This window comes from Aptenodytes patagonicus, chromosome 5 (genome assembly GCF_965638725.1).
Source record: "Aptenodytes patagonicus chromosome 5, bAptPat1.pri.cur, whole genome shotgun sequence".
In the NCBI taxonomy this organism is placed as follows: domain Eukaryota; kingdom Metazoa; phylum Chordata; class Aves; order Sphenisciformes; family Spheniscidae; genus Aptenodytes; species Aptenodytes patagonicus.
This window is the reverse complement of record NC_134953.1, coordinates 57,662,179-57,685,946: the sequence shown is the minus strand read 5'-3', so window position 1 is coordinate 57,685,946 and position 23,768 is coordinate 57,662,179. Positions and strand designations below refer to the sequence as shown.

At 46.4% G+C, this 23,768-nt stretch overlaps 1 protein-coding gene across 1 annotated transcript; it reads right to left on the bottom strand.

Moving 5' to 3' along the window:
- Positions 1-8,769: 8,769 nt before the first annotated feature.
- On the bottom strand, positions 8,770-22,258 carry PTGER3 (prostaglandin E receptor 3). Its single transcript, XM_076339940.1, has 2 exons — positions 21,410-22,258; positions 8,770-12,014 (listed from the first exon to the last, which is right to left on the bottom strand). Exons 1-2 carry the CDS (start codon positions 22,241-22,243, stop codon positions 11,727-11,729), a joined length of 1,122 nt encoding a protein of 373 aa, XP_076196055.1. The 5' UTR covers positions 22,244-22,258; the 3' UTR covers positions 8,770-11,726.
- Between the last annotated feature and the right edge of the window lie 1,510 nt (positions 22,259-23,768).

Here is a 23,768-nt window from a genome sequence, read left to right as displayed (position 1 = left end):
GGGGTTTTTTAATCTTATATATTTAGAAAAGATCCTAATTTTAAACATGGCATTAAATGGTTCTGTACTCTCAGTTGTCTTTGGAGGTTGCTCTCAGGCTGTCCTGAAGATGCCTTTGTACCCTGGTCTTGGAAGAAGATGTGCTGCGGTAATGCAGCACTTACTTACTTACACTGCTGGGCTTTGTAGAGACTGAACTGACCTTTGGTTTGATGAACCATGGGCTGGTGCCCACCTCAGAGGCTTTAGGAAAGAGCAGGAACCCTGCAAATGTGGGACTTGCGTGTTTCTGGAGGAAACATTTCACTCCTCATACTTTAGCTTCAGAGGGGCATTTTCTTTTTTTTTTTTTTGTTTTAATCTCAGGACAGTGCCTGCCTGCCCCCTGTGTGGGAGACATCACTGTGGGTACAGTAACCCTACGGGTCCCCTGTCCCGCCAGTGGCACCTCCGGGATGGGCACTGCTGGTAGCTGCCTCTGCAAACACAATGCCCTTTTGCAGTCAATGAGTACGTGTCCTGCTCTGTCACCTTTGGGGAGGACATGGCACCCTTGGCAGAGGACAAAAAGGACAATAAGTTCTTGCCCTTCATAATGTAAATTTATCTGGAGGTTTAACCTGCCGGGCTGCTTTATCGCTGCTCTGACCGCGGCACTGGGCTGGCATTGCCACCAATGTGGACTGCTTCTGAAGCCAGCAGCCAGCCAAGTTAAAAGGACGTTCTTCAGCGAAGCAGAGGTTGTTTTATTATTATTATGGTTTGGATAAAGCATTGTCATTAAAAGGCTCCAGTTGAAGTTTGTCACTGTGGAATTAATGAGGCTTTCTTCTGCTGCACTGGGTCAGGAGATGACCAACTGCAGGGACGGCTGATGAAGGAAATGCTCCGGTTGGAGAGAACAGTAATTTGCAGAGTCTGTAGCCTCGTCTCACATTCCTGTCAAAGGCCTTCAAAAGATCAAGAGCAGCAGCATGAAAGGGATAGGACGGGGAGAAACCTGATTATTCTGAGGCTAAATAATTTATTTCCAGAGTGTTTCGACACATCCAATCCCTGTAAATTAGTGACTCACCCCCTCTTCATTCGGTGCAAGGTAATAGCACAGATTTAACAGAAAAATGAGCAACTTTTGAAGACCAGAAAGGGCAGTGAGGTGGTTTAGTGCAAGGGCCTGGTGAATGTGTCAGCGGAGGCTTTACCTGTCCTCTTCTGAGGAAGAGTCATGATTTGATGGCTCCAGGAGATAGAGACTCTATCACGTCTAGCGGATTTAGTATAAGGCTACATTCACTCTTTTACATACATAGCACCTAAATTGTAATTTGAAACTCTCTGGTTTTAGTCTTGAGCCACTGAACCTTGTTGCATTTTATTCTGCTAAATGAGATGCCCTACAAAAAGCTGATATTTCCTTGCCTTCATGACATTTATGTACCATAAAAGATGTTAATATTTCAAAGATCCCTTTAGTTTTAAAGATTTTAAGTATCAGTATTTAAAGATTTAAGATCTCTTACACCTGAGTTACAGGAGCCAGCTCTCCCCTGCGGGGAAGAGAGGCCCCTGGCATGTTGTCTGCCTGTGCTGGGGAAGGGATGGAGGGAGGCTGTGGTCGAGGCAGGTTTGAAGCATCACCAGCCTGTGAAGTCCTGGGGTGGGTCAGCTCTGTGGCAGGGGTGACTTCCCACCCCAAACCTGCCTCTATGTGCTGTCGCCCTCGGCACATGGGCTTCATCCCAGCTCCAGTGGGACATCTCTCTGGTCTCGGGCTACTGCACAGTACTTAGCCATGAAGACTGGTCCAGACTCACTGGCGGGTGAGCGCCCTTGGAGGGGAACTGGAGGTGTTTGTGCGTCACACAGCTCTCATGGTGGGAGAGACAGGCTACGACCTTTCCCTAATTTGGCAGGATGGGACAAAACCTTGCCCACATGTGGGCAAAGGGTTTCTAGGCATGTTTTTGTCTCTGTTCTTTAAAGCCTGTTCACGTTCAGAGCCAGTGAATTGCAAATACATCAGGTAAAATCCAACTGACTCCAACCTGTCATATAAACCACAAATTGCTGGGAATTATGCCTTCACACTGTAAAGTCACTCTAAAACAGGGTGTACGCTTCTTTTCATCTGCAAGCCCAAGAGCCTTTATAAATGCTGAATTTATTTTTCCTAATGGATGCATGTAATAACTGTGGCTCCCTTCTGTGCAAATAGCCTGTATGTTGAAGGGTGGACAAGGTTTGTTAAATCAATGTTTACAAAAAGTCATAATAGCTGGGGCTTCTATCCTTTGCTACAATATATTATCAAAACAAAGCGGCCCAAAATATAAATACATTGTCTTTAATAAAATGCATTTGAACATATTTAACATACTTTATATTCAAAGTGGTTCTTTTATGTTCTGCAGTGGACCAAAGCAAGGGCTGAATTTCTGTGCATTCCCTGTTAGCATCGGTGATGGGGCCTGCTGAAACTGCTCTGTGCTTTACGGCAATGCTGGCAGGGACAAGCCTGGGTGAACTCAGAATTAATTCTCCTTTTGACTTCATTCCTGAAAAATTCGAAGCGTTCAGAGGGAAACCAGAGCTTGATGAAGCCAGCCAGAAGACTGCCACAGGCTGGGGTCAACCAGAAATGGCTTGGATCTACAGAGTGAACCGCAAATCACCAGTCCAAAGTTCTGCTCTGCTACTGCTTCAGAGCACGCTGCCTGCCGGTGATTTGCCTGCCGGTGAGCTGCCTGCTTCGAGCTGCCTGCCGGCGAGCTGCCTGCCACTGCTGCTCTTGTTGTGCACTGGGACTCCGTGGCCTGCTAAGATATGCCAAAGATAGCATGCTGGTGCTCTGTATTTTCACCGGCAATGCTGGGGAAAGGCAGTAGTGCAACAGGCAGGACGCAGGCGCGGCAGGGCAGAGCCCCTGCCAGCATTTCAAGTGCTCGTGCAGCCAGGACTCTTTCTCTTTAATGTGCCTGGGATAACCCTGTGGCCCTGGCACCCCAGCGGGTCTCTTCAGAAAGCCCCACAAGCAGTTAAATCCTGACAGAAACGGAAACTTTGTCTTTGCACTTCCCGGGAGGTATGGAAACACCGAGGAAAATGGAGCATGGAGGTGTTTGGCTAAAAGATACCCAGCATTAGTTTTGCAGTGTGTGCAGCCCAGGAGCAGGATAACCATCAAGCATATGCTCGGTTCTGATGGCAGTGGTGCTGGGGAAGGGCTGAATTCGGCCCCACAGGGAGCACCGACAGTCCCCTGGGCTGCGGGCGCTGGGGCGTGCTGCTGCCCAGCGGCGGGGGAATAGCTCACTGCTGCTTGCTGAAGCCAGGACAAGCTCTGACCCTTTTCAGCACAACCCCCCAGGATGGTGCTCACTGCAGTGCCCACGCTTCCGCTGAGAAAAACCTGGGAAACCATAAAAGTAGCAGCCAGTTAATTTATAACCTGTTGTTATTAAGTGAAATGGCTGCAGATTAATAATGCACAGAAAGGAGCTGGGACTCAGCCGACCATCTCAAAGTAGGAATCTCAGGAACATTAATTCCAACAAGCTACATGGTGACTTGAGTCCCTGTAAAACCGCAGCAATCCGCAGGACACAGCCTGTAAATACCTTTCCGGTCCCGTTGCTCTTGCCAACAGTTTTTGGAAAAGATCCAACAGACCCAAGCTTGTTGGACAGGAGAAGCCTGTGGATTGCAAGCTGTTGTTTCACAAGCCAAGTTTGGGTTATTGCTTATTTGGAAGTCCTCAAGGATTTCTGGGTGCTAGCAGGCAGCTGAGGGATGGCTCTTTTTCCCTTTGCACCCCGGGCTATAGATATTCCTTCCTTTCCCCCTCGCACGCAGTCCGTGGGAGCTGGGAGGTCCAATCTTGTGTCCATATAATGCAGCTGCGCCAGCCCTCGCTGTGGTGGAAATCCTGCTTGGCCATCACAAGAGGATCCTGCTGGGTCCAGGGAACTTCTTCATTGAACACCTGAGCACAGAAGAAGCTGCCCCACAGAAACTGGCTTGATTTGCAGTTGGGATTAGATAGGAACAAGTGCAATAGCACACTAGTGTATCTGTACAGTGCACAGATAGTCATGCATATTATATATATATGAAATAAATGGGCATTTCATGTATTCACCATCAGCCAAGCTCAGATCCCAGGGTTAGTGAAGCCCAGCACTACTGGAAGGAGCTGGGGAATGTCCTGGGCACATGGGACTTTAAGGACTGGGGGGCCAAGGGGTCGCTGCGAGCCAGGGGAACACCTCACTCCTTCATGGAAAGTGGCCTTGGGTGTAGAGCTCATGTAGGTAATTTATCCCTGGTCCCAAATCTTTTACTGCATTGGTGTGATCTAAATTACTTCATTGAATATACAGCATCTTACCTGCAGGCAGTCAGATGCTCCCACTTCCGACAGAGATCAGCTCACACCTAGGGCCATTTTGTCAATGCCGCTGGTAACCCAGTATCACACATTTATTTGAAAATTGTTATCTTCTGCCTTTGTCACTGTGTTTATAATTTGTCAAAACAGTATTCTTAAAATACTCATTTCCACATCATGAAAAATACAGGCTTCGCATTTAATTTTTATAATTGTATTGGGGATCTGTTAAAGAAAAACAGGGCAGTGCCTGCACCCCGAGAGTGGGACGTGCCCCCCATGAGACCAAGCACAGGCTCTGACTCTGCATGGAGACTCATGATGAGCCACGGATGGAGGAAGCACGTGGAAAACCACCACCGGCTTCCCCAGGGCTTGCTCGGCCCTGCTGGGCAGAGAGCCGAGGGATGTGCCCGGAGGTAGCGTGGCCAGGGGGGCTGGTGGGGAGAGCTGTGCTCAGAATCAGCTCTTCCTCTGGGTGAAAACTTCATCAAGGGAGCCCGAGCAGGATTTGAGCCTGTAAAACACACTTTACATCCCACCAAAGTTCTTGTAACTCTGGGCAGAGACTTGTGCATCTTGAAAAAGCTGTTTATCCCCGCAGAGCGTGCTTTTGGGGAGCTTTCTGCTGTCTCTGGGCAACCAGACCTATCGACTGTTGTTCTTCCTGCTGCTGCTCAAGATAAAATAATTTGCTTTCTGTGGTTCCACCTCTTTCATTTCACGGCCTTTAATGCTCTCTAGCATTCTGCTTTTTTTTTAAACATAGTTTCTTTGTTGTGTTTTTTTTTTTTTTAAACTGAGATCAAATTAGCTGATAAAAGGAAACTTAAAATTAGATGCTCTGTGGGTCTGAGGCTGGGTGGTGAGGTGTTTCTTCCATGATGTGTGGGACTTGCAGTGAGAGTGGAGCTGCAGCAAGGCTGAGCTGTGTTGGAAAGCCTATCCCTCAGCGGCGGCCACGCTGGTGCTGGCTGGGGGCTGAGGGGCAGGAGCCGCGGGGAGCTGTGCCACAGGGATGCATGCGGCCATCTCAGCAGGGACGGTTTATTTGATGCCAGGGTTTCATTTGTAAACTCTCTGGAGGAGCCTGTGCGAGGTGGTGGGAGGGCTACCAAGACCGGCTGCCACCTCCCTCTCCTGGCACCGTCTTCGGCAGCTCTGGCCACCAGCGTTGCTCCCTTGCGCCTCACCATCGGGCTGATCTCACCCTGCCTGCTGCTTCGGTGGTGGGGCTGAAGCCCCGAGCCAGCCCTGAGGCAGCACAGCGGAGACCCAGCATTGCCCCACTGCTCCCCTTGGGTTCCCCTTCGCGTTTACCCGCATTTGCCTTTTCATGGCTAATGGGGCTGGTTATGAGTCAGCCCTGGTTTTGCACTGCCCTCTTCTCCCACAGACTTTGAAATAGGCTCCTTCTTTCTGTATTATAACCCCCAAATCCTCCCACTTATCCAGGCATCTGAGCTGCTACTCTGAACTGATAAGCCAGAAGGAGAAAACTGTAACTAAGCAAAAAAACCCCGGTTAAATAAAATGGTGGTGACCATTGCAGGAGGGGTCTTGTGCTCAACTACTGTTGCCTTTACAAGCCTTCAGACTTTGACCAGCATGCTATTAAGTTTCTACTCTGAATTATTTAATGTTATCTACAAACATCAAGTGAATGAAAACAATATAATTCGGGATTTGTTACTCTTGCTGTCTAAAGCTTATGTTTTAATTTAGAAAATGTGGCAATTAGCAGAGGTATCTGTAAAACCTCAGTAATCTGAGGTTTTACTTCAGCTCATCGGGCCAGTTTGGGTGCCTGACACCTCCTCCTTGCCAATTTTGTCTTGCTCTTTTGGGGAGTGATTCATGCTTTACCACTGAGCATTATTCAGCTTCCTTATTCTCCCACCATGCAGCAAACACATCCATTTCTCACAATTCCTTTACCTGCAAGATTTGGGCCGCCTTTTGCATGCTTGTTTTGTAAATAAACATCTTGGGTAATGCCGCATCTGTGCAACCTGTTTGCTTTCAAATTCATGTGCTCAGAGCAATATCGATCAGCACTGAGATCATCGATCGACGTCTTTAAGCCTGTTTGCGAGTGTGAGAGGCAGGCGGTACTGCTGCCGGTCACACTGGGCTCACAGGGTTGGTCTGGCTCTGCTAAGCCGGGCTGATGTTTTTGTGCAGCGGGTGCCTGTTGTTGAGGTGAGGGGTGGCCACTGAAGGGAGGAAGCTGAAGACAAGGGCAGCAGTCACTCCGACACCTGGGGTCTGGTGATGCTCCTGTGCGACCCCCAGGCTCCAGCCGCGCTGCTCTGGGGGTGGCAGGACCCACCTTGGCAGGGCTTGGGGAAACCAGCCCAAGGTGCTTTCACTGGGGCAGCTCGACCAGCGTTGTGTCACAGACTGTTGGGCAACCACCGTTGGTGTGCATGGCTGGCACAGAATGAGCCCGCCAGCTGGGTGCTGCTGACATGGCCACGGGCACCGAGCACCCACCTCGCAGCTGGCAGGGACCCAGCCCCTGCCTGCCCTCGGAGGCACCACAGTGCCCGTGGGGCAGAGCGAAGCCCGGGCTTTGTGCACAGCCACTGGGACCTCCCGGGCTCCTGAAGTCCTCGGTTTGCTTCGCATGTGCTTCTCTGGCTGCTGGCAGACCATGGGTGGCACATATCTTCATTTGCTCTCACCCGATAGGACCCGATGTGGGGCCACAGAGCTGCAGAGCGATGTGTGACACTGCAAAGTGACCACAGCCCAAACCACTATGCTCGGTACCACTGCTGCCCTGCACGTCTCTTCGGGTATGTCACAAGAGATGCTCTGTCCGTAATTTGGTTTTAGTCTGTTTGCTACAAAAAGTGTCCCTTTTTATATTGAAGCATCCACATAATGAAGTTGTTCATGCTCCCTTCTGGTCCCCAGAAGTGAAAGATTTCAATGCAGCAATCGCTGTTGATTGCCAGCTGCTCACATTTGCACACTAATAGATAAAAATTAAGTGGTGGTGAGTATTTCCAGTTCTGCAGTGACATGCTAGGTTGAGAAAATTTAAATAAAGGTGCTTTTGATATTATTAGCTGCAAAGCACTGGTTTCAAGGTTTCTATCAGCCTGTGACTGTTGACATTACGTCCTGCACCCAGCAGCTCAGGCTCTGCCCCAGCTGCAGGAGAGGTTTACATGATAAACAGGTTTCTGTCCTGGGGCACCCACCCATGGGAAACTTCAGTAAGTCCTTCATGAAGGACTCCTTTTTCCTGAAGAATCTCCTTTCAGGACAGTAGCCAAGAAAAGCTGTAATTTGAAAGATGAGCTTTGCTGGGTATTTATCCTCCGTGTATTAGCTAGCGGCCATTTCTCTGGGGTGCCAGTCCACAGTGAAACATGGTACCACCACATGGCAATTACTATAAATCCATTGAGCAGTAAGGGAACAGGCAGGGCATTTGAAATAAGGGAAAATTGCATATAGTTGTTTGCTGTTTCTCTTCTGAAGGTCATTTAACTTGGGAGAAATACACAGTGACATTTCACTGACTCTCCGGAGGAGCACACCGAATTCTGTTGTGGTGGTGGATTGAGTTTGCCCGTCCTAACGATGCTTCCAGCACATTAGTGGAGTCGCTGCTCTTCTGTATAAATCTGCTTTAGAAGCCCAAGAAGCTTGTGTTAAAATTACAAAATGTAAAAAAAAAAAAAAAAAAAAAAAATTAAAATAATGTGAATAATGTAAAAAAATGTGGGAACACCCTTGGTGAGAGGGGCTGCAGATGGTCACCTACGTGGGCTCTGGTACACGGGCTTGGCTGAAATGCTTCAGACACTGAGCTGGGTCGTAGATTTGGGGGTGCAGAGAGTCCTGGTCCTGTGTGCTTTTCCCACCCAGCACTCGAGAGGCGTGAGCTTGGCGTACAGCGAGTTAGGAAGTGCAAAGCCTGTACTGACCCAGCAAACTGAACCAGCCTTCCTCAGCGGTGCAGCATGGTTCCCACAGGTGACGGTCACTAGCTGGAGGACTGTGCAGATAAAATCTGATCTATGTAAACCTGTCAGGACCTGTTCTACTGTATCAGCAGGTGGTGCTTTTGAAAAACTCACTTAACCATTTATTGGAAGGCCTGTTACTAACCCATGCTTTGCAGTTAGGATGGTCCGTTCTCCATCCCCTGCCGCTTTGTGCACAGCCCATCGGGAGCGGGCAGCAGGGAGGAAGGTGGGCGAGCACCCTGCAGCTCCACTCGCCAGGATGGATCTGCTCAGCGAGCGGTCACAGCCGGGCGCCGGGGGCTGCGCTTCCACCTGCAGCTCTGTACAGGGCGTTCAAAATTGTTGTGACACTGCCCCAGGCAAGAGTAATCAAGGAAACGGAGACCCGTTATTCTGCTGAACTTTTATTCTGACTGATACAACACACATTGATTTGGTACACAAACAAGCTAGTTTTTAAGGCAAAAAATGATCTCAGAATCATTTTTCCATACATTATGGTTCCCATAACATCTTTGACAGAAGTACAACATATTAAAACCAGTATTAGAAATACTACTGTAGTGGAATTTAAATACATCACATAAAAGGCATCTTTAAAGAAATGCAACAAAAATACACCACTCAAACAAGTAAATGGGAAACAAAAGTTTTCATTTACACTAAACTCTTTGAATTCATTTTTGAAAGTGCGTTCCTCCAGCCATGTTCCACTACGACAGTCATGGCTGGCAAATAGTGCTTAAACTCCTTTTCTGTAAACAAATTAAAAGCAGACATTCTTTCCCATTTTCTGATATTTAAAGTAGCTTCTTCATGTTACCACACCCAAAGATGGACAAAATATAAGTGTCCTATTTCACTAAGAAAAGGCATGGCATAACAAAATTATTTTAAGTGAACTAAAGTGAAACCACCCCTGACACTTAGGAACAACAAGCTCATGTCCAGCTACTCTAGAATTGAACAAGGGTCCCTTCCCACAGCCGACTTAAGGCAATGTCACGTTTGAGCTGTTCTCTCATTACCATGTATTTGATTGATTGTGTACAGGAAAAAACAGCATTCCCCTCTTGCTGCTATAAAAGAGCTGATAAAAAGGGGATTGATTCACTCTTCCTTGCAGAACCTCTCCCTCACTCTCCCACTGACGATCCCAGAGTCGGCTGTATGCTCTGTAAGTGCTGCTGCTCAGAAATTTCTTGACAAAGAATGATTCAGTCTAATTGTTAAGGTCATCCCGACATATTTTACAAGCGATTGGGTTTGTTTATTTGTTTTAAAAAGCTAATGTACATAAACTGAACAATACGAATCCTCTGGACAGACGAACAGGCTTTTTATATTCCAGAATAATTTTTTAAAAGAAGTATGAATCCTGCAAGGCACTTTTTCAAAGAGAACGAGTAGTATTTTTATTTCACCGTGTTCCCCAAAGTGCTGATTAGTAAATGGACTGGGGCTAGCAGCACCACTGATGTGCAGGCACGTGTAGTCGTTACATGCAACACTGGCTCACACACAGTGCAGCAGCTCGCCAGGGCCCCGCGGCTCCGAGCATGGGGTCTCACAGCCTGAAGGATGCAGTTGACTCGTAACTGAAAAAGGAATTTATTGCATGAAGTTGAAGAAGATGATGGGACTGACAAAAGAAAGGCAGTACCTTACAAAATGTGCCTCTCTGTGGTTTTAGGCTGGCTCTTGAATTAAAGACAGACATTAGCTTTTAAGTTGCACTCGAACGCCACCCAGATAAAATTAGATTTATGCAGATAGTGGCTACTGCTGTCAGATTAATTATTTTTGTTTGACTGATACGAAGATAAGCAATTAGAAAATGCAGTAGCAGAACAAGAAAAGTGAGTAGCCAGTTTCTCTTTTGAGTAGTTACTTTTATAGACAAAGGAAGAGAAGTAAAAATAAAAGTTCTGTGCAAGAAATTCCTAGCAGATGCAGGATTACATTTGCCTTTAAGGCCCCTGAATTCGATACTATATGGCACATAGTATATGGTGTACTACTGTATGTTATATTGTATTTTATTGTATTTGCACCTAATTTCACCCAAGAGGCCATGCAACAGGAGACATTAGAGGCTATCATCTACAAAAGGGTGAAGAAAACGAGGAAAAAATGTAGCCCTTGTAAAGATAAACTTCAGATGTGACGCAAATGGATTAGAACTCAGTTTTCTAATGAAACCTGAAAGTTACCTGGGGGAAAGATCCGACTAATGCACACACTTCTACCCACCTCTTCCAGTTTGCTTTATTTTAAAAATTGCCAAAGCTGCCATATCTCTGAAATGTGTCTTTTTGGAGGAAAGAAGAAATAAACTCATTTGGGTTACTATTTTGGCCACTTTGTAGGACATTTTAGTAATGAAGAAGTTTTGAGTGGCATCCCCATTACTTAAAAATTATTTGATGTTAATTTTATTCCTAGACATGTGCACTTCCAACGAAAACAACTCATATGAAAGCAGTATTTTTGGCTTCGTAAACCTTTGCCGTTAATCTACAGGAAGAACATTTACTGTCTCTTACAACCTGTTTATCACTCTCTCCATCTGCTCAAAGTAGTTTTATAGTGTGCTTTGCAAACAGCAATTCTTGTTACGCCTGGCTATTTCACAGGCTGCTATTTAAAAAAAAAATCATAGATTTCTCACTTGTGCTATTTGTCCCAATGCTACATCCTCCGCAGCAGATGAGCTTACTTTAGCATCCACGCAGAATGAGTATTTATCAGGACAAATCCATGTGTCATGAGACTCGTGCTACCTTCAGTTCTTGAAAGAGAATGATATACCATCATTGGTACAACACAACCTTCTCAGTTTTAAGCCACTGAAATCCAAATAAAGTCTCCTAATTTTGTCTTCCTTTAATTCTTGTATTTTTTGCCCCTTTCTCCCCTTGTCCCTCCAGAAAAAAGGAGGAAGAAGGACTCTCTGAAGTAGATAATCTTAGTATTAAAATATATATAGGAGTGGGTCTCTTCAGTAATTGAATCTGTTGAATCTGTTCCAAGTGTCCCCTGATAGGAAAACCATTTTTTCTACCTTAATGCAAGAAAATTCCCTCCAAACTCTATTGTAGGCACACAAAACATCATGTTCTGCAGCTCAGTTATGAATGGCGATAACAACAGAATGTAGAAATTCCTTCTTCTGTATTGGAGAATTTTTGGCACATTGGTTAAATAATTATTTGGCACTATAAGTCTACTCAGTAATACCATTTTCAGCTATTTATGCAGATGCTAACATGTTACAGATACCCCAATTCACAGTAAGATTTAAAACTACTCGTTGGCAAAAGTAGCTTCCATGCAAATGGATCAATGTTCCTTCATGCCGTTGTCCGCCGGATTTCCTCTGACAAGGTGATTGATCTCTCTTTCCACTCATTGTTAGAGCACTTGGAGACAGTGTTGGCTGCTTGATAGAACTTCTGGAGGAGGATCTTTCTGAGTAGCAGGTAAACCCATGGATCCAGTATCTGGTTTAGCGAGGCCAAACGCACAGCTGTCAAGAAGAAATTGCATTCCTTGTGCAGTTCTGAGCTTTGGGCTTCACCGGAGAATCCCTTGCAGTGTTCAAACGATGTGTGGCTGAAGATCATCTTCAACATCGTTATCTAAGGAAGGTTAGGAGGAAAAAGTGATATGTGTTAAGAGACTGTTATCTGTATATCACTGTATATCCCTAAAGACAAAATCCTGTCAAGAAATTTTTTTCCTCCCTCATCCAATTCAAACTGTGACCAGAGCGAATAAGCATTGAGAGAGCAGCTCAGTTTGCGTATGCGTGTGTAAAATGAGTGATAAACATGATACCTTTCAGTTATCAGTCAGATTTATTTATAGATCTCATGCTAAAACAAGGCAGCACATGCTGCTTCCCTGCTTGAGACACAACAGAAAGCTGTGTGCTAAATCCTAGAGGTTCAAGATGGCCTTGGCTAGAAGGCCAAATTACTGACCTTGCAAAATTGACTTAAAGGAACTTTAATTTTATCATTATCATATTATCGCAGTTACAAGGAACAGCTGAATAACTTGTGATGAGTAGAGCTCTTCAGAATTATGTTATGAAGAGTAAATGTCAGAAAAAAGAATTTCAACTACAAAAATGTCTTCATTTTTTTAAAAGCTAAGATGTTTTATTCTATGACTTCTACATTTTAGAATTTAATTTTAAGGTAAACTATTCTGCTTATGAACGAAGCCAAATTAAAAGAAAAGGGTTAATAAAGGTGTTTTGGGCTAGGAGTCAAGAAAACATTTTAAGTCAACAGAAAAAAATCTTTTTCTTTTGTCAAAAGCCACAGACTGCATTTTGTGTTAACCTGATGTATATTTCCTCCTTTCCCTCCTCAGTTCAGCTCCCCCAGTGAACAAAGCGATATGTTTAGGAATCTGTATCCCACAGCATCCGAACTGGCATGACCAAGAGACACTATTTACACTGTAAAATGTTTCACACAAGTAGAAGTTTCTGTAACTGATGTCTCCCATACCTCATAGCACAGATCAGCAAGCTCTGGCCTGGGAGCCAAAAGCTACATGCAGGTTGATTTTTGGGGGATTAAATGCCATCAGGCATCGCAGCATCTTGATTTACAATACTAGTTACGCAGCATAGAGCTATTGGGGTCCTGCCATGGGTATTACATGGATGGCACATGTCAGGACATAAGCACTGGTCAGCAATAGTCACTCATTTATTCAGAAAAGCCAAAGAAGAGGCAGCTTTGATCAATATTTTCACCCCAAAATCTGTATTTTAAGGTAATTTTATCACTCATATTTCAAAGTGTCAGCGAAGATACGTGCTGTTGGTACGGCACAGGCAGCAGGGAGGATTCATTTTTCTTATGGGTTGCTTACAAGGCTTACAATCTTTAAAAGACTTACTTACAAACTGAAGACTGCACTATAATGATTCAATCAACTGAAATAGCAATACTTTGTACGCCCTCATTTTCCAGATTAAGACATAAACTTGCTTTACAGCTATCAATGCCATGAGCCTTGAAACACAAGGACACCTTTATTCTCATGTTACAGACTAGAAGGGTAAGACACTGCCAAGGGCTGCTACAGGCTGCACGGAAAACCTGTGACTGAAAAAGAACCCAGCTTGGGATCTCCAGTGCAGTGCTCCAGCCACAGGAGCACTGATTTTGTTATCAGGCTGCTGATTATTCCGGTAAAAACAGTGACAAGCCTTTTTTGTTTGGTTTTTTTTTCAAAGCTGGTGAGAGACCTCACCAAAGCTGGTGTCGTGATGCTCTTATATACTAATATATAACCATGGGAAACATGAATCACATTTTGAAAGATGTCAGACATACATAATTTTCCATGGTTTAGTTGTCTAAAGTTTTCTCCTGAGCTTTCTGTACCAACTACAGCTGCTTAAAAATATATCACTTTAGAGGCTTTTAGTTGCTTCTCTACAGATAAGCTACATTAGATTTTGTATTGCAGTGTTTTTTCCAGGAGCCCATAAACACGGGGAACAAAACGTCTTCTGAGCAGGCACTTGCCATGCAACTTGCTGCCAAATGACGTGCGTATCAGCTGTATAATGGGGAAAATACCTGTGCTCTTACACCTGGCTGTGATGCACAGTGAAGCTCTTGGGTGCTTTAGAGCAAGGAAAAAGGTAGAGCTGATGTGAGGACGGGGCATGCTTCATAATGTCCGTCAGGTAACTGCAAGCAGGCCTTGTCCCTGGGTACCGAGTCCTACCACGGACTGAAGTGTGGCAGTGTGAAGTGACCTGCCACTTGGGAAGCCAGGGGTAGGGCCTGTGTGCTACACTGTACTCCGAGGATAGGGCTATTGAATACCTAACTTTTCCCGGACAGGTCCTTTTTTTGCTTGCAAATCTCTTCTGGGCATGACTTGAAGACCTTTACTGTCTGAATTTACTGTCTGGAAATCCTGCAGAATTGAGATGCAGTAGGTCCGCACATTTTGATGTGTCTACTGTGTATGTCAAGGAGATGGATACCTATACACAAAGGCTCTGATGCACATCTAATTCACTGTGTTTGCAAAGGTCAGTGGTACCATACACTAAATAAACTGGCAGCCAGTTCTGAAAACACAGGGAACAGCCCGAGGGACAAGACTCGCAGTCAATTATTCACAGCCCTGTCCAACTTCTTGACTTCAGCCTTTCAAAAGAACCAAGACAATCCACACCAGCAGCAACACAAGCTGAGTGATCCCAGCCAAGGTTTTCCCACAGAAAGCTGTCTTCAGAGTGAAGTGTCACCCAGAAAGGTCACGTCTGGACTGCTGCTGTCCCCAGAAACTGGGACAGTCAGGGCAAGAGTGACCAGGAGCAGAGGCTACAGGGGAGGATTTTTCCATTCAAAGGGATATTCTGGGTGCCAGATCAATAACCATGTGTTGACCTTGGATAGACTTAGATGAGTCCGGAAGGCAGGGCAGCTTGGACAGCAAAGTAGAATTGTTTTTGTTTCTTTAAATAGAAGCAGTTGAGGATTCCATCTACTACATTTAATTTAAATAAAAATGAAAATGAGTAACCATTGGTAGAGCTTTTTAAAAATACAGATAGATACAGATCTAGACCACATCAAACAGCCACTTGTGCACCAGATCCACACAACCACAATCCTACCACTTCCTCTGCCACCTCCGGCTGTTTAGGACACTGTCGCTGTCACAGCTCCATCTACGCTGCCTGCAGCATCTGCCTCCTGTGCCCACCAGAGTCCAGCACAACCCACCTCCTGAGGGGGACAGCAGCATCACCATGCCATAAAGAGTAGCAATATTATGTAAATATGCTGCGCCCACGTTACAGCCAATGGAAACCACACCGCATTTGTCATTCCCAGTATTTGGATTACTTTCTCCCAGATCAGCTCTTCTAGCTCTTCCTTTGGGAACTCTGCAATGACCCTTGTTTTGCAGACCTTGTTGTCTTGTTCTTTTGTTAGTGAACCCACGGAGCTACAAAAATATCAGGCTAATAAAATACATTTTCCAAGCAGACAACTTCTGCTTGTTTTTATTACGTCATATTCCTTTACTGGAATATTTGTTGGACCAACAATTGCTCTAGTGGAAATTTTATTTGTTTGATATCCTTCGAGGTTGTTTATCATGGCCTGTACTGGTCTTCTAAATGAATTAAAAGAAAGACTGCAAAAGGTAGAGGAACAACATCAGGTGGAATAAAGTCAATGGAACTACACAATTTATGCCAATAAAAAATTTGGCTCAAAATACAGTTGATAATTGTGTTTATTCAATTAGAGTAGATAAAACTTTACTGTTATCACTGAATGTAGTTTTATAATAACATTAAACCTCCACTGCTTTGGTTTTCAAACTCGCAACCAAAGACAAGATGCATTTTGTGAGATATCTTTACAGTGTTTTGAATAAAGCTGGACAAGAACTCTTCAGTGTTGTTTCATAGGCTCCCCAGCTGGCAACCATCACTGTGATATATTGCCACCAGCTTAACTTTACATGGGCAGCCTGTGTTACCTCAGGGACTCCCAGGCAGCTTACTATTATATTGCAAAAAATTTAGAATGGACTTCCATTGTCATTAGGGGGAGGGGGGCGGGAAGATGTCTGGCTTCCGCTTTCCCGAAGATATTTTTCCAGTTTTACAAACTATGTTGGAAACTGCTGCTATCTGCAGTAAAAGATGAAGACTAAAACAGCTGATGTGCTTAAAGGTGCATATTTTTCAGCCAAGCAAGAGCTGAGTAGCTGGAACGTGGGGTAAGAATCTGATGGGAAATTCCTGGTCCCAGACTGCAAAATCTTTTCTTGAGATAGCTTCCAAAAAAACAAACATGTTTTCTATGCATCATGAAGACAGGAGGACTCATCCTCTTACAGTGCTTCTCCTTTCCCATTACCCCTAATCTGTTGCTTAAATAATTCTCTCACACATAAAGAAGTGAGCCATAGAAGGAACAGAGGATTCTCCTGATGAAATACAAACAGTGGCTGTGGTAAGTGAACTACGGAAAGCCACAATGGAGAGGATATGATTTTTCCTTGTAATGACTAACAATACCTATAGTCATGTACCATCTTGTTTTGAAATCAAAATTGTAATTTTGTCTCATTAAATTTTTAGGACTCTCTTCCACCACCTCTGCTGAAGCTGAGGCAGAATGAAAGACTTCAGATCAAGCAGGCCAAATGCCGTTACAGATTGTGGACCCCTGAAGCAGAACTTCCCATTGCCTAGCAATGGACACGGATTTCTTTTTTAAAGTAGAAATGCTGCCTGTTGCAGGCAAAGCTAAGACAAGTCCAGCCAACTAGACTACAGAGGGGCATGTCTGGACCCGCACCACCTTAACCTTGGTTCACCCCCTCCCTGTAGCTGCTCATCCATCAGATTGACAGTAATCCAGAAAGGATCTAAGTTATATGGCACCTGACGATCTATCTTTATTATCAACCTTCTTGCAGTAGGGCAATGCAAGACCTCCTGGTGTGCATGGACCACAGACGTATCAATATGTCCTGGGAAGAACTGCTTCTCAGAGCCGGCTCCGCATCAAGGCCGTGCTGCTTTCTGCACGGCAGCACCGCACATCTGGCATGTGTGCAGGCAGCACTGCATGCAGTGCTCTCTCATCTGCCACCCCACAGGCCACTCACCGGCAGAGCAACCTCAAGCAAATCACTTCTCTGTTTCTGAGAAACATATGATAGTGAAATAATTTGCAATCCTCTCAGAGAATTACTGGAGAAGGCTGAGGATTTTAATAAGAACGTGTTTATAGAAGGATAATAATGCAGGGAATCATGACAAGGTCCCATCAAAGTCTAGCGGGATTCCAACAAATGTGGTCTAATTTTTACCACTTGGTTATGACCTTATCTAGACAAATACAATCCAGCAAAATCCAGTCTTTTGGCCAAACTGAAATGATCAGTACGCTGGGGTGGTTTTGAAACAGGTGGCTATTTCAGCCTCAGATGGAAGCAGAGCATTAGTGGGAAGAGTTACCGATTCATAGAAAAAGAGCCATCTATTTTCCTTGCAGCTCAGTGATATCACTGTCTTTTTTTCTCTCTAAGTGAAGGTGCTTTCCATAACTATGTTTTGTACATCTAAAAATATTACAAAATAATATATTTTTAATAAAAATACCTGTTAAGGAGAATGTATTTAATTTCTGTCTGTCAGGAGGGTTAAATAGGAAAAGCAGCAGAATACCTGAGCATTTTGGTTTTAAATAGCCTTGAAGCAACTCTGTCAATGAATATTTTGTAGCCTGGAGCTCTAAAAGAATTACGAGAATTCCAATTTTTGCTGCACCGGTGTTTCTGTGCAATCAAGGAATAGCTTCCTCTATTTTACCTCATACTCATTTCAATCTGCTGTCAGTTTAGTTCAATGCTGATACTCCACAGTTGAGCACCAAAATAAATCGAAGGTTAGCGTGAACTGGAAACCACTTATGATAAAGCAGTATCTTATTTAAGTGGAGCATTTTCCCACGTTCTCAAGTAAGATCCCGAGCGCACAACAAAAGGAGACAATGCCTGCATTATGTATGCACTTCCTCTCTTCTACCAAATCCAGCATAAATGAAGAAAAGGCGGGATGCTTCGTTAAGCCGTTTAGAGCACAGCCACTATCGTCAGAAGTTTAATTTTTCTGTTAAATCACATTTGATTTTGTCATTTTCATCAACAGATCAAGTCTAAAAATACTGTCTGTGTAAAAGGGTATTGTTTACCTAATAGTAACAGTTGTCAGAATCCGTTAGTTCTCAGTTATAAAACTGTCCTTGTTTCGGCTGGGATAGAGTTAATTTCCTTCCTAGTAGCTGGTACAGTGCTGTGTTCTGGATTTAGGATGAGAATAATGTTGATAACACACCGATGTTTTAGTTGTTGCTAAGCAGTGCTTACACTAGTCAAGGACTTTCCAGCTTCTCATGCCCTGACAGCGAGAAGCTGGGAGGGGGCACAGCCAGGACAGCTGACCCAAACTGGCCAAAGGGACATTCCATACCATGTGACGTCATGCTCAGTATATAAACTGGGGGAGTTGGCCAGGGGGTGGTGACCGCTGCTCAGGGGACTGGCTAGGCATCGGTCGGCGGATGGTGAGCAATTGCATTGTGCATCACTTGCTTTGTATATTCTGCTATTATTATTACTATTTTATTTCAATTATTAAACTGTTCTTATCTCAACCCACGAGTTTTCTCACTTTTACTCTTCCAATTCTCTCCTCGATCCTACCCAGGTGCTGTGTGCGGCTCAGTTGCCAGCTGAGGTTAAACCATGACAAAACCTCAGATTTCTTTTCTTAAAAAAACAAAAATCTCCTGTGAAAATCCCTGGATTCCTGTTTCAACTAAATTTCTTACAACTGCTAAATGATGCAGCTATAGGTTAAATGAGTTCTACAATCTGGCTTTCACTGAAAATGCACTTGCATTACTCCATGCATTACTCTTCCAAAAATCTGGCCTCTTACTCCTAATTCGTACTTTGGAGTTGTACAGAAAAGGTTGAAGTGTATGTATAAATATGCTTCTGTAGTCATGATTCTTGATTTTGAGAATACGAAGACTGGAGAATATGCTGACTAGACAGAGAAGTTTTGCAGAACTCTACAGAACAAGTTACATGCTTTCATGTGTTGCTGCTGCACAGGGAAGGGAACTGTTGACAAATCCACTCTGGATTACAGCTGAGTCACCCAGTGGGGCAGCAGTCCTCCACACGATCATAAAAATTTCTTCAACTGGAAGAGATAAAAAAAGAGCCTTTGACTCGGAGCGTCAGGCTCCTTGCCAGGGAATCAGTTCACCTTCCACGACCAAACCTCCGAGAAGCCCTGCTCTCTCTTACCAGCTTCCTGAGCGTTTTCTGGAGGTGTCAGTGTTGTTTACAACAGGCTCTCTGACCTGGGCTCTGCTCCATTAACTCATCCCATTAATGCTTCCCACAGACCCATTCAGCAGGGCAGCTGTATCGATTTGACTTCTGACTGTTAAATCTGCAAAAATGCCATGGGAAACAAACCACCAAGAGGAATCTCTGCATCCTCACTGATTTTTCTGAGTACTCAGGTTCTGAAGGAAGAAAAAAAACGTGTCCCTCATCTCAGGGATTTTCTCTCTATGCTAAAAGGCTGGTTAAACCCTCAGGTGCAATAGCTCCATGGCCACCTGGCCGGTCGAGGGAGCAGCACGGGTCCTGCCGTCTTGGCTGCAGAGGGCAGGGCAGAACCTGTGTCCCAATGGAAAGACTACAAAAGCAAGGGCTGACAGGCAAACATCCTTCCTTCATTTAATAAATGCCTTCTGATTTTTTTCATCTGTTTAATTATGGACAAGCATGCAACAGTTAACTTCTGTAAAATAAAGAAATCCTACTGTCTCCCATTGGGACTTAACCACACACATCAGTGGAACAGCAGGACATGCCACAGCAATGTTAATGGCTGGCCAAGGTGTCTGGGACTGCAGGTAATCAATGCACGGAGACACAGAAACAGTGACAGGTCAGTCTTCTGGTTTAGCTTACCAAATCTAACATTCCTTGGGGTTTGAGGAGCAGAACATTATTCTTTGCTCACAAGTTCTCACTAAATTTTCAGTGTGGTTTCATATTTTACTTTTGTCACAAGCTGTTAATGATCTTTAGAAAGTTAACTTACAACCTCTGACTTATTCTGGGGTGGGGTTATTTTGGAGATTTGGTGGACTTTTAATTAATTTACAAGGATAACATTACTTAATTAAATTAATTTGTTTTCTATTTTTACCTCATCCCCATCTGCCATTAGCTTTGTCAGCCATTCCTCTTGTCACAGCCCCATTTACAAGAGCTCAAGTTCTCTGTGCACAAGAAGGAAGAAAAATCCTTCTCCAGCCATAAAGTACCTTTCACATAACTTTGAAATTACCATAGGTAGCTTCAGCCCTTTCCTGCTTATGGATCCCAAGTACAAACTTTCCAAAAATAATACTATCCTTTGACAGCAGAATAAGCTAGCCTTTTTAGATGGGGTACCGGACTCCCAGGTGTGCCCTTGTCCCACATGGCAGAAAGAGATATGGATTCAGCCTCCTCCACTCCTAAATCATGAGGAGGGGTTCACCCCAGTCTGACAAGAAAGAAAGGGCGTAAGTGAGAAATAACAAAATAGTGCAAAGAAATGCAAGGGTCCTTTAAAAAAGCAGAAACAAAAAGCCCAGAATGCTGCCATAAATAAGATACAGTGAGCAATCTGCTGAAAACCAGAAGGCACTCGCAAAGTCACAAGTCGTACCTTTTCTCATAAAGCACTGAACTAAGTTTTGCTACAAGGTGGGAGCAAAGAAAAAATCGTAAATGGCTGTTTCCCATGAGGACAGGGTTCCATCACAGTAAGGTCTCGATAAACTTTCTCACAGGTTCCCCTAAATGAACAAGCAAGTTCTGGTTCCCCTTGTCCCGTCGCCTCCAGGCTCCTATGGTGCTATCAAGTAGGCACAATGTGCTGGTCAGGCTGCACCGGGTAGGAGCACAGTGTGCCGGCGCCAGCCGCTCCCCCTCCCCTCTAAATCTGCCCGTTGTCTGCCCAGTGCCTGAGGCTCTGTGCCATGAGCCCTGCCAACTTCAGTGTCCTGCTCCCAGACCCACGGTCTCTTCGCATCCTGCCTCTCCTCTGTACAAGACCCTTGTTTTCCTCAAAGTCCCTCCTTTTGACTCTAGTTCCTTCATCTTATTTTTCCAAATAAGCTGCACTTTGGCGATCCTCTTGGACCTCTCACAGCTTCTCTCTTACCAGCTTTCCACACCTGACATCCCCCAGGCTCTGTCCCTGTCCCCGCTTCCTTTCCTCAGAGGCCATTCACAGCCATACTGTCCACAAGGAACCTGAACTGCCAGTGCCTCCCACCCTGCCCAGGCCAATGGCTCTCAGGGCCACCCTGCCTCCTGCCCTAAGGAAGGGAGGGAGGAGGCCTGGGGTTAACCCACAGCGGGCGGCAAGGCAACCTACCAGCAGCGGTGACCAGCAGGTCGAGAGGACACACATGATCCCCAAGAGCTGGATCAGTGTCTCCATGGTGATTCGCCCCCACTGCTTGCTGGAGCGCGACACAGTTGCTTTGGTCCGACAACGAGACACCAAGGCCTCAATGGTGGCCAGGTTGCATGCCACCGTCACCACAAGGGAGAGGAGCCCCAGGACAGCGAAGGTGGAGGCGAAGAAGAGGCTCCCAGTGAGCTGGCTGTTGTCGGTGCTGATGAAGCACCAGGTACCAGGCCACTGCAGCGTGTACTGGCCCAGGCCGGCAATGGGCAGGAGGGCGAACGCAAACACAGCCAGCCAGATGCCGAGCAGCACCGTCTTCGTCACCCGGGTCTTCATGTGGCTGGCGTACCAGTGGGGTGCGCGGATGGCCAGCGTCCTCTCCACGGCCATGGCGCTGGCGATGAAAAGCGGACAGAGGCCAAAGACGGTCATGCTGAAGCCGAAGAAGGCACAGAGGTGGCCTGAGGGGTCGACGGCATCCCAGGCACGGTTGGACAGGTAGACAGAGATGACAATGGGGCTGGTCAGCAGCTGCCCCAGCAGGTCGGTGAGCGCCAGGGAGCCGATGCACAGCAGGAAGGACCGCTTCCGCCGGCTCTCCTTGGCCCGGTAGCTGCGGGAGATCAGCAGCATGGCGAGTGCATTGCCCACGATGCCCGTGATCATCATGGTCAGCGGGAACGCCACCGAGACGGCGCTGCAGCCCTCCACCGCCCGCCCCGTCCCGTTGCCCCGCGGCCGCATGGCGCCGGGCTCGGTGCCGTTGGGGTCGCCCTGGCACTGCAGCCAGCGGCTCATCCCGGCGGACTACGGCGGCGGCGGCGGGACACCGAGGAGCCGGCCCATGGCGGCGAGGAGCGCTGAGGCGAGGCGCGGCGCTGCCAGTCGGCGTGCAGCGGGCGGGGGCCGTTTTAAGGCGGGTGCGGGCGGGAGGGGGACGGCCCTTCCCACCCTGAGGGGAAGGGAGAGGCGGCACGGCACAGCCCAGCCGCGGGCCTCCGCGGAGCCGCCGGTCGCGGCACCCCGTCGCCCTCAGCCGGGGGTTCGGCAACGCTGCCGTGCCCCAGGACGGGTCTGGGGGCCCGGCGGCAGCGGCCGTGCCCCACCGCGGGGACGGCTCCCTCAGGTGGCCCGCCGGGACGGGGGCTCCCGGCCGCCCCCCGGCGCGATCGCGGCGGCGGACGCTGCTCGAGCCGGCCCTTGAGCTCTGCTGCCCCCGGGCGGCACCGGGGCCGTCCCCGCCCCTCTCTTCCCCCCTCGCCCCTCCGGCGGTATCGGGCCCGGGCCCGCGCGGGCTGGCGGCGCTGAGGATGCCCATGCTGCGCTGCAGCTCAGCACCTGTCATTGGGGTCTTTCCCTGCCCTTCCCGACCCGCCTCACTCACTGGAAGCACACGCTGCGTTGCAGCCCTCCCGGTTGTTCTGCTGGAAGCTGAAATGCTGCCGAGCTGGTGCGGACAGCGCGAGGTGCCGGGGGCGGCCGCTCCCGCTGACCGTGAGCCGTCCCTCACCAACCCTCCGAATGTCACTGCCCGCGCGTGCAGCTCTGGGACGTTCCTTGTATGCCGAGGTGGCAACGAATGCGGCGTCATCTTTCTTTTCGTCCTTTCTTTCCCCGCTCTGTTTAACTCCCAGGACTCTGTTTTAGCACAGTTCAGGCTCAACCAAGTCGCTCCTCTGTTCTCAGGCCATAACTGGCTTGATTAACCACAAATAAATAAATGAACACCCCCAACTACTAGGTGACAGAGCATCTGGCCAGCCAAAACACCCACTGCATTGAAGCACCTTTAGCTTTATGCCATTTCTATGTTCTCATGGTCTCAGGAGTTTGGTGGGACCTGGCTTTGCTCCTGATTTAGATAACTAGTCAGAGAACTGACGCTAATTATTGTTACAAACCCTTGTTTCATGTTACAATAATTTCTTTGCTTATGAGCAGGAATTTCTATTCTTGCTCTATATAGGCAGCTACTGCTAGGGATTTAACTCATTTTTCCTGTGAAAGCAGAGTTAACGGTTTTAAGAAGTTTTAAGTTTTATGGGTTAAAAGTGCTATTAACAAAGTCCAGATTAAAATACTGCCCTGCTCAGGTTTTACTTCGTATGATCAAGTGTGCACAGGCTAAATCATGAAATGGGAAGAGCCACATTTCTCATAAATACGAGCCGTATTAGAAGTTATGGCTTGCATTATAAATTATTGAGCTGTGGCTTCTTTGTCAATTCTCTACTTTCTAGAGCATGTACAGCAATCTGTCCTTAAGTTAAGGAATCCAGACTTTTTAATCTTGCAGGTATTTTGCCAGTGGCATCCTGCTGTG

Bases quoted from the DNA above. Each gene is read 5' to 3' on its own strand.
- PTGER3 (XM_076339940.1), bottom strand. From the start codon at position 22,243: ATGAGCCGCTGGCTGCAGTGCCAGGGCGACCCCAACGGCACCGAGCCC. The intron at 12,015-21,409 runs GTAGGTTGCCTT...AACCTTCCTTAG, and splicing joins CCTGCTGGTCACCGCTGCTG to ATAACGATGTTGAAGATGAT.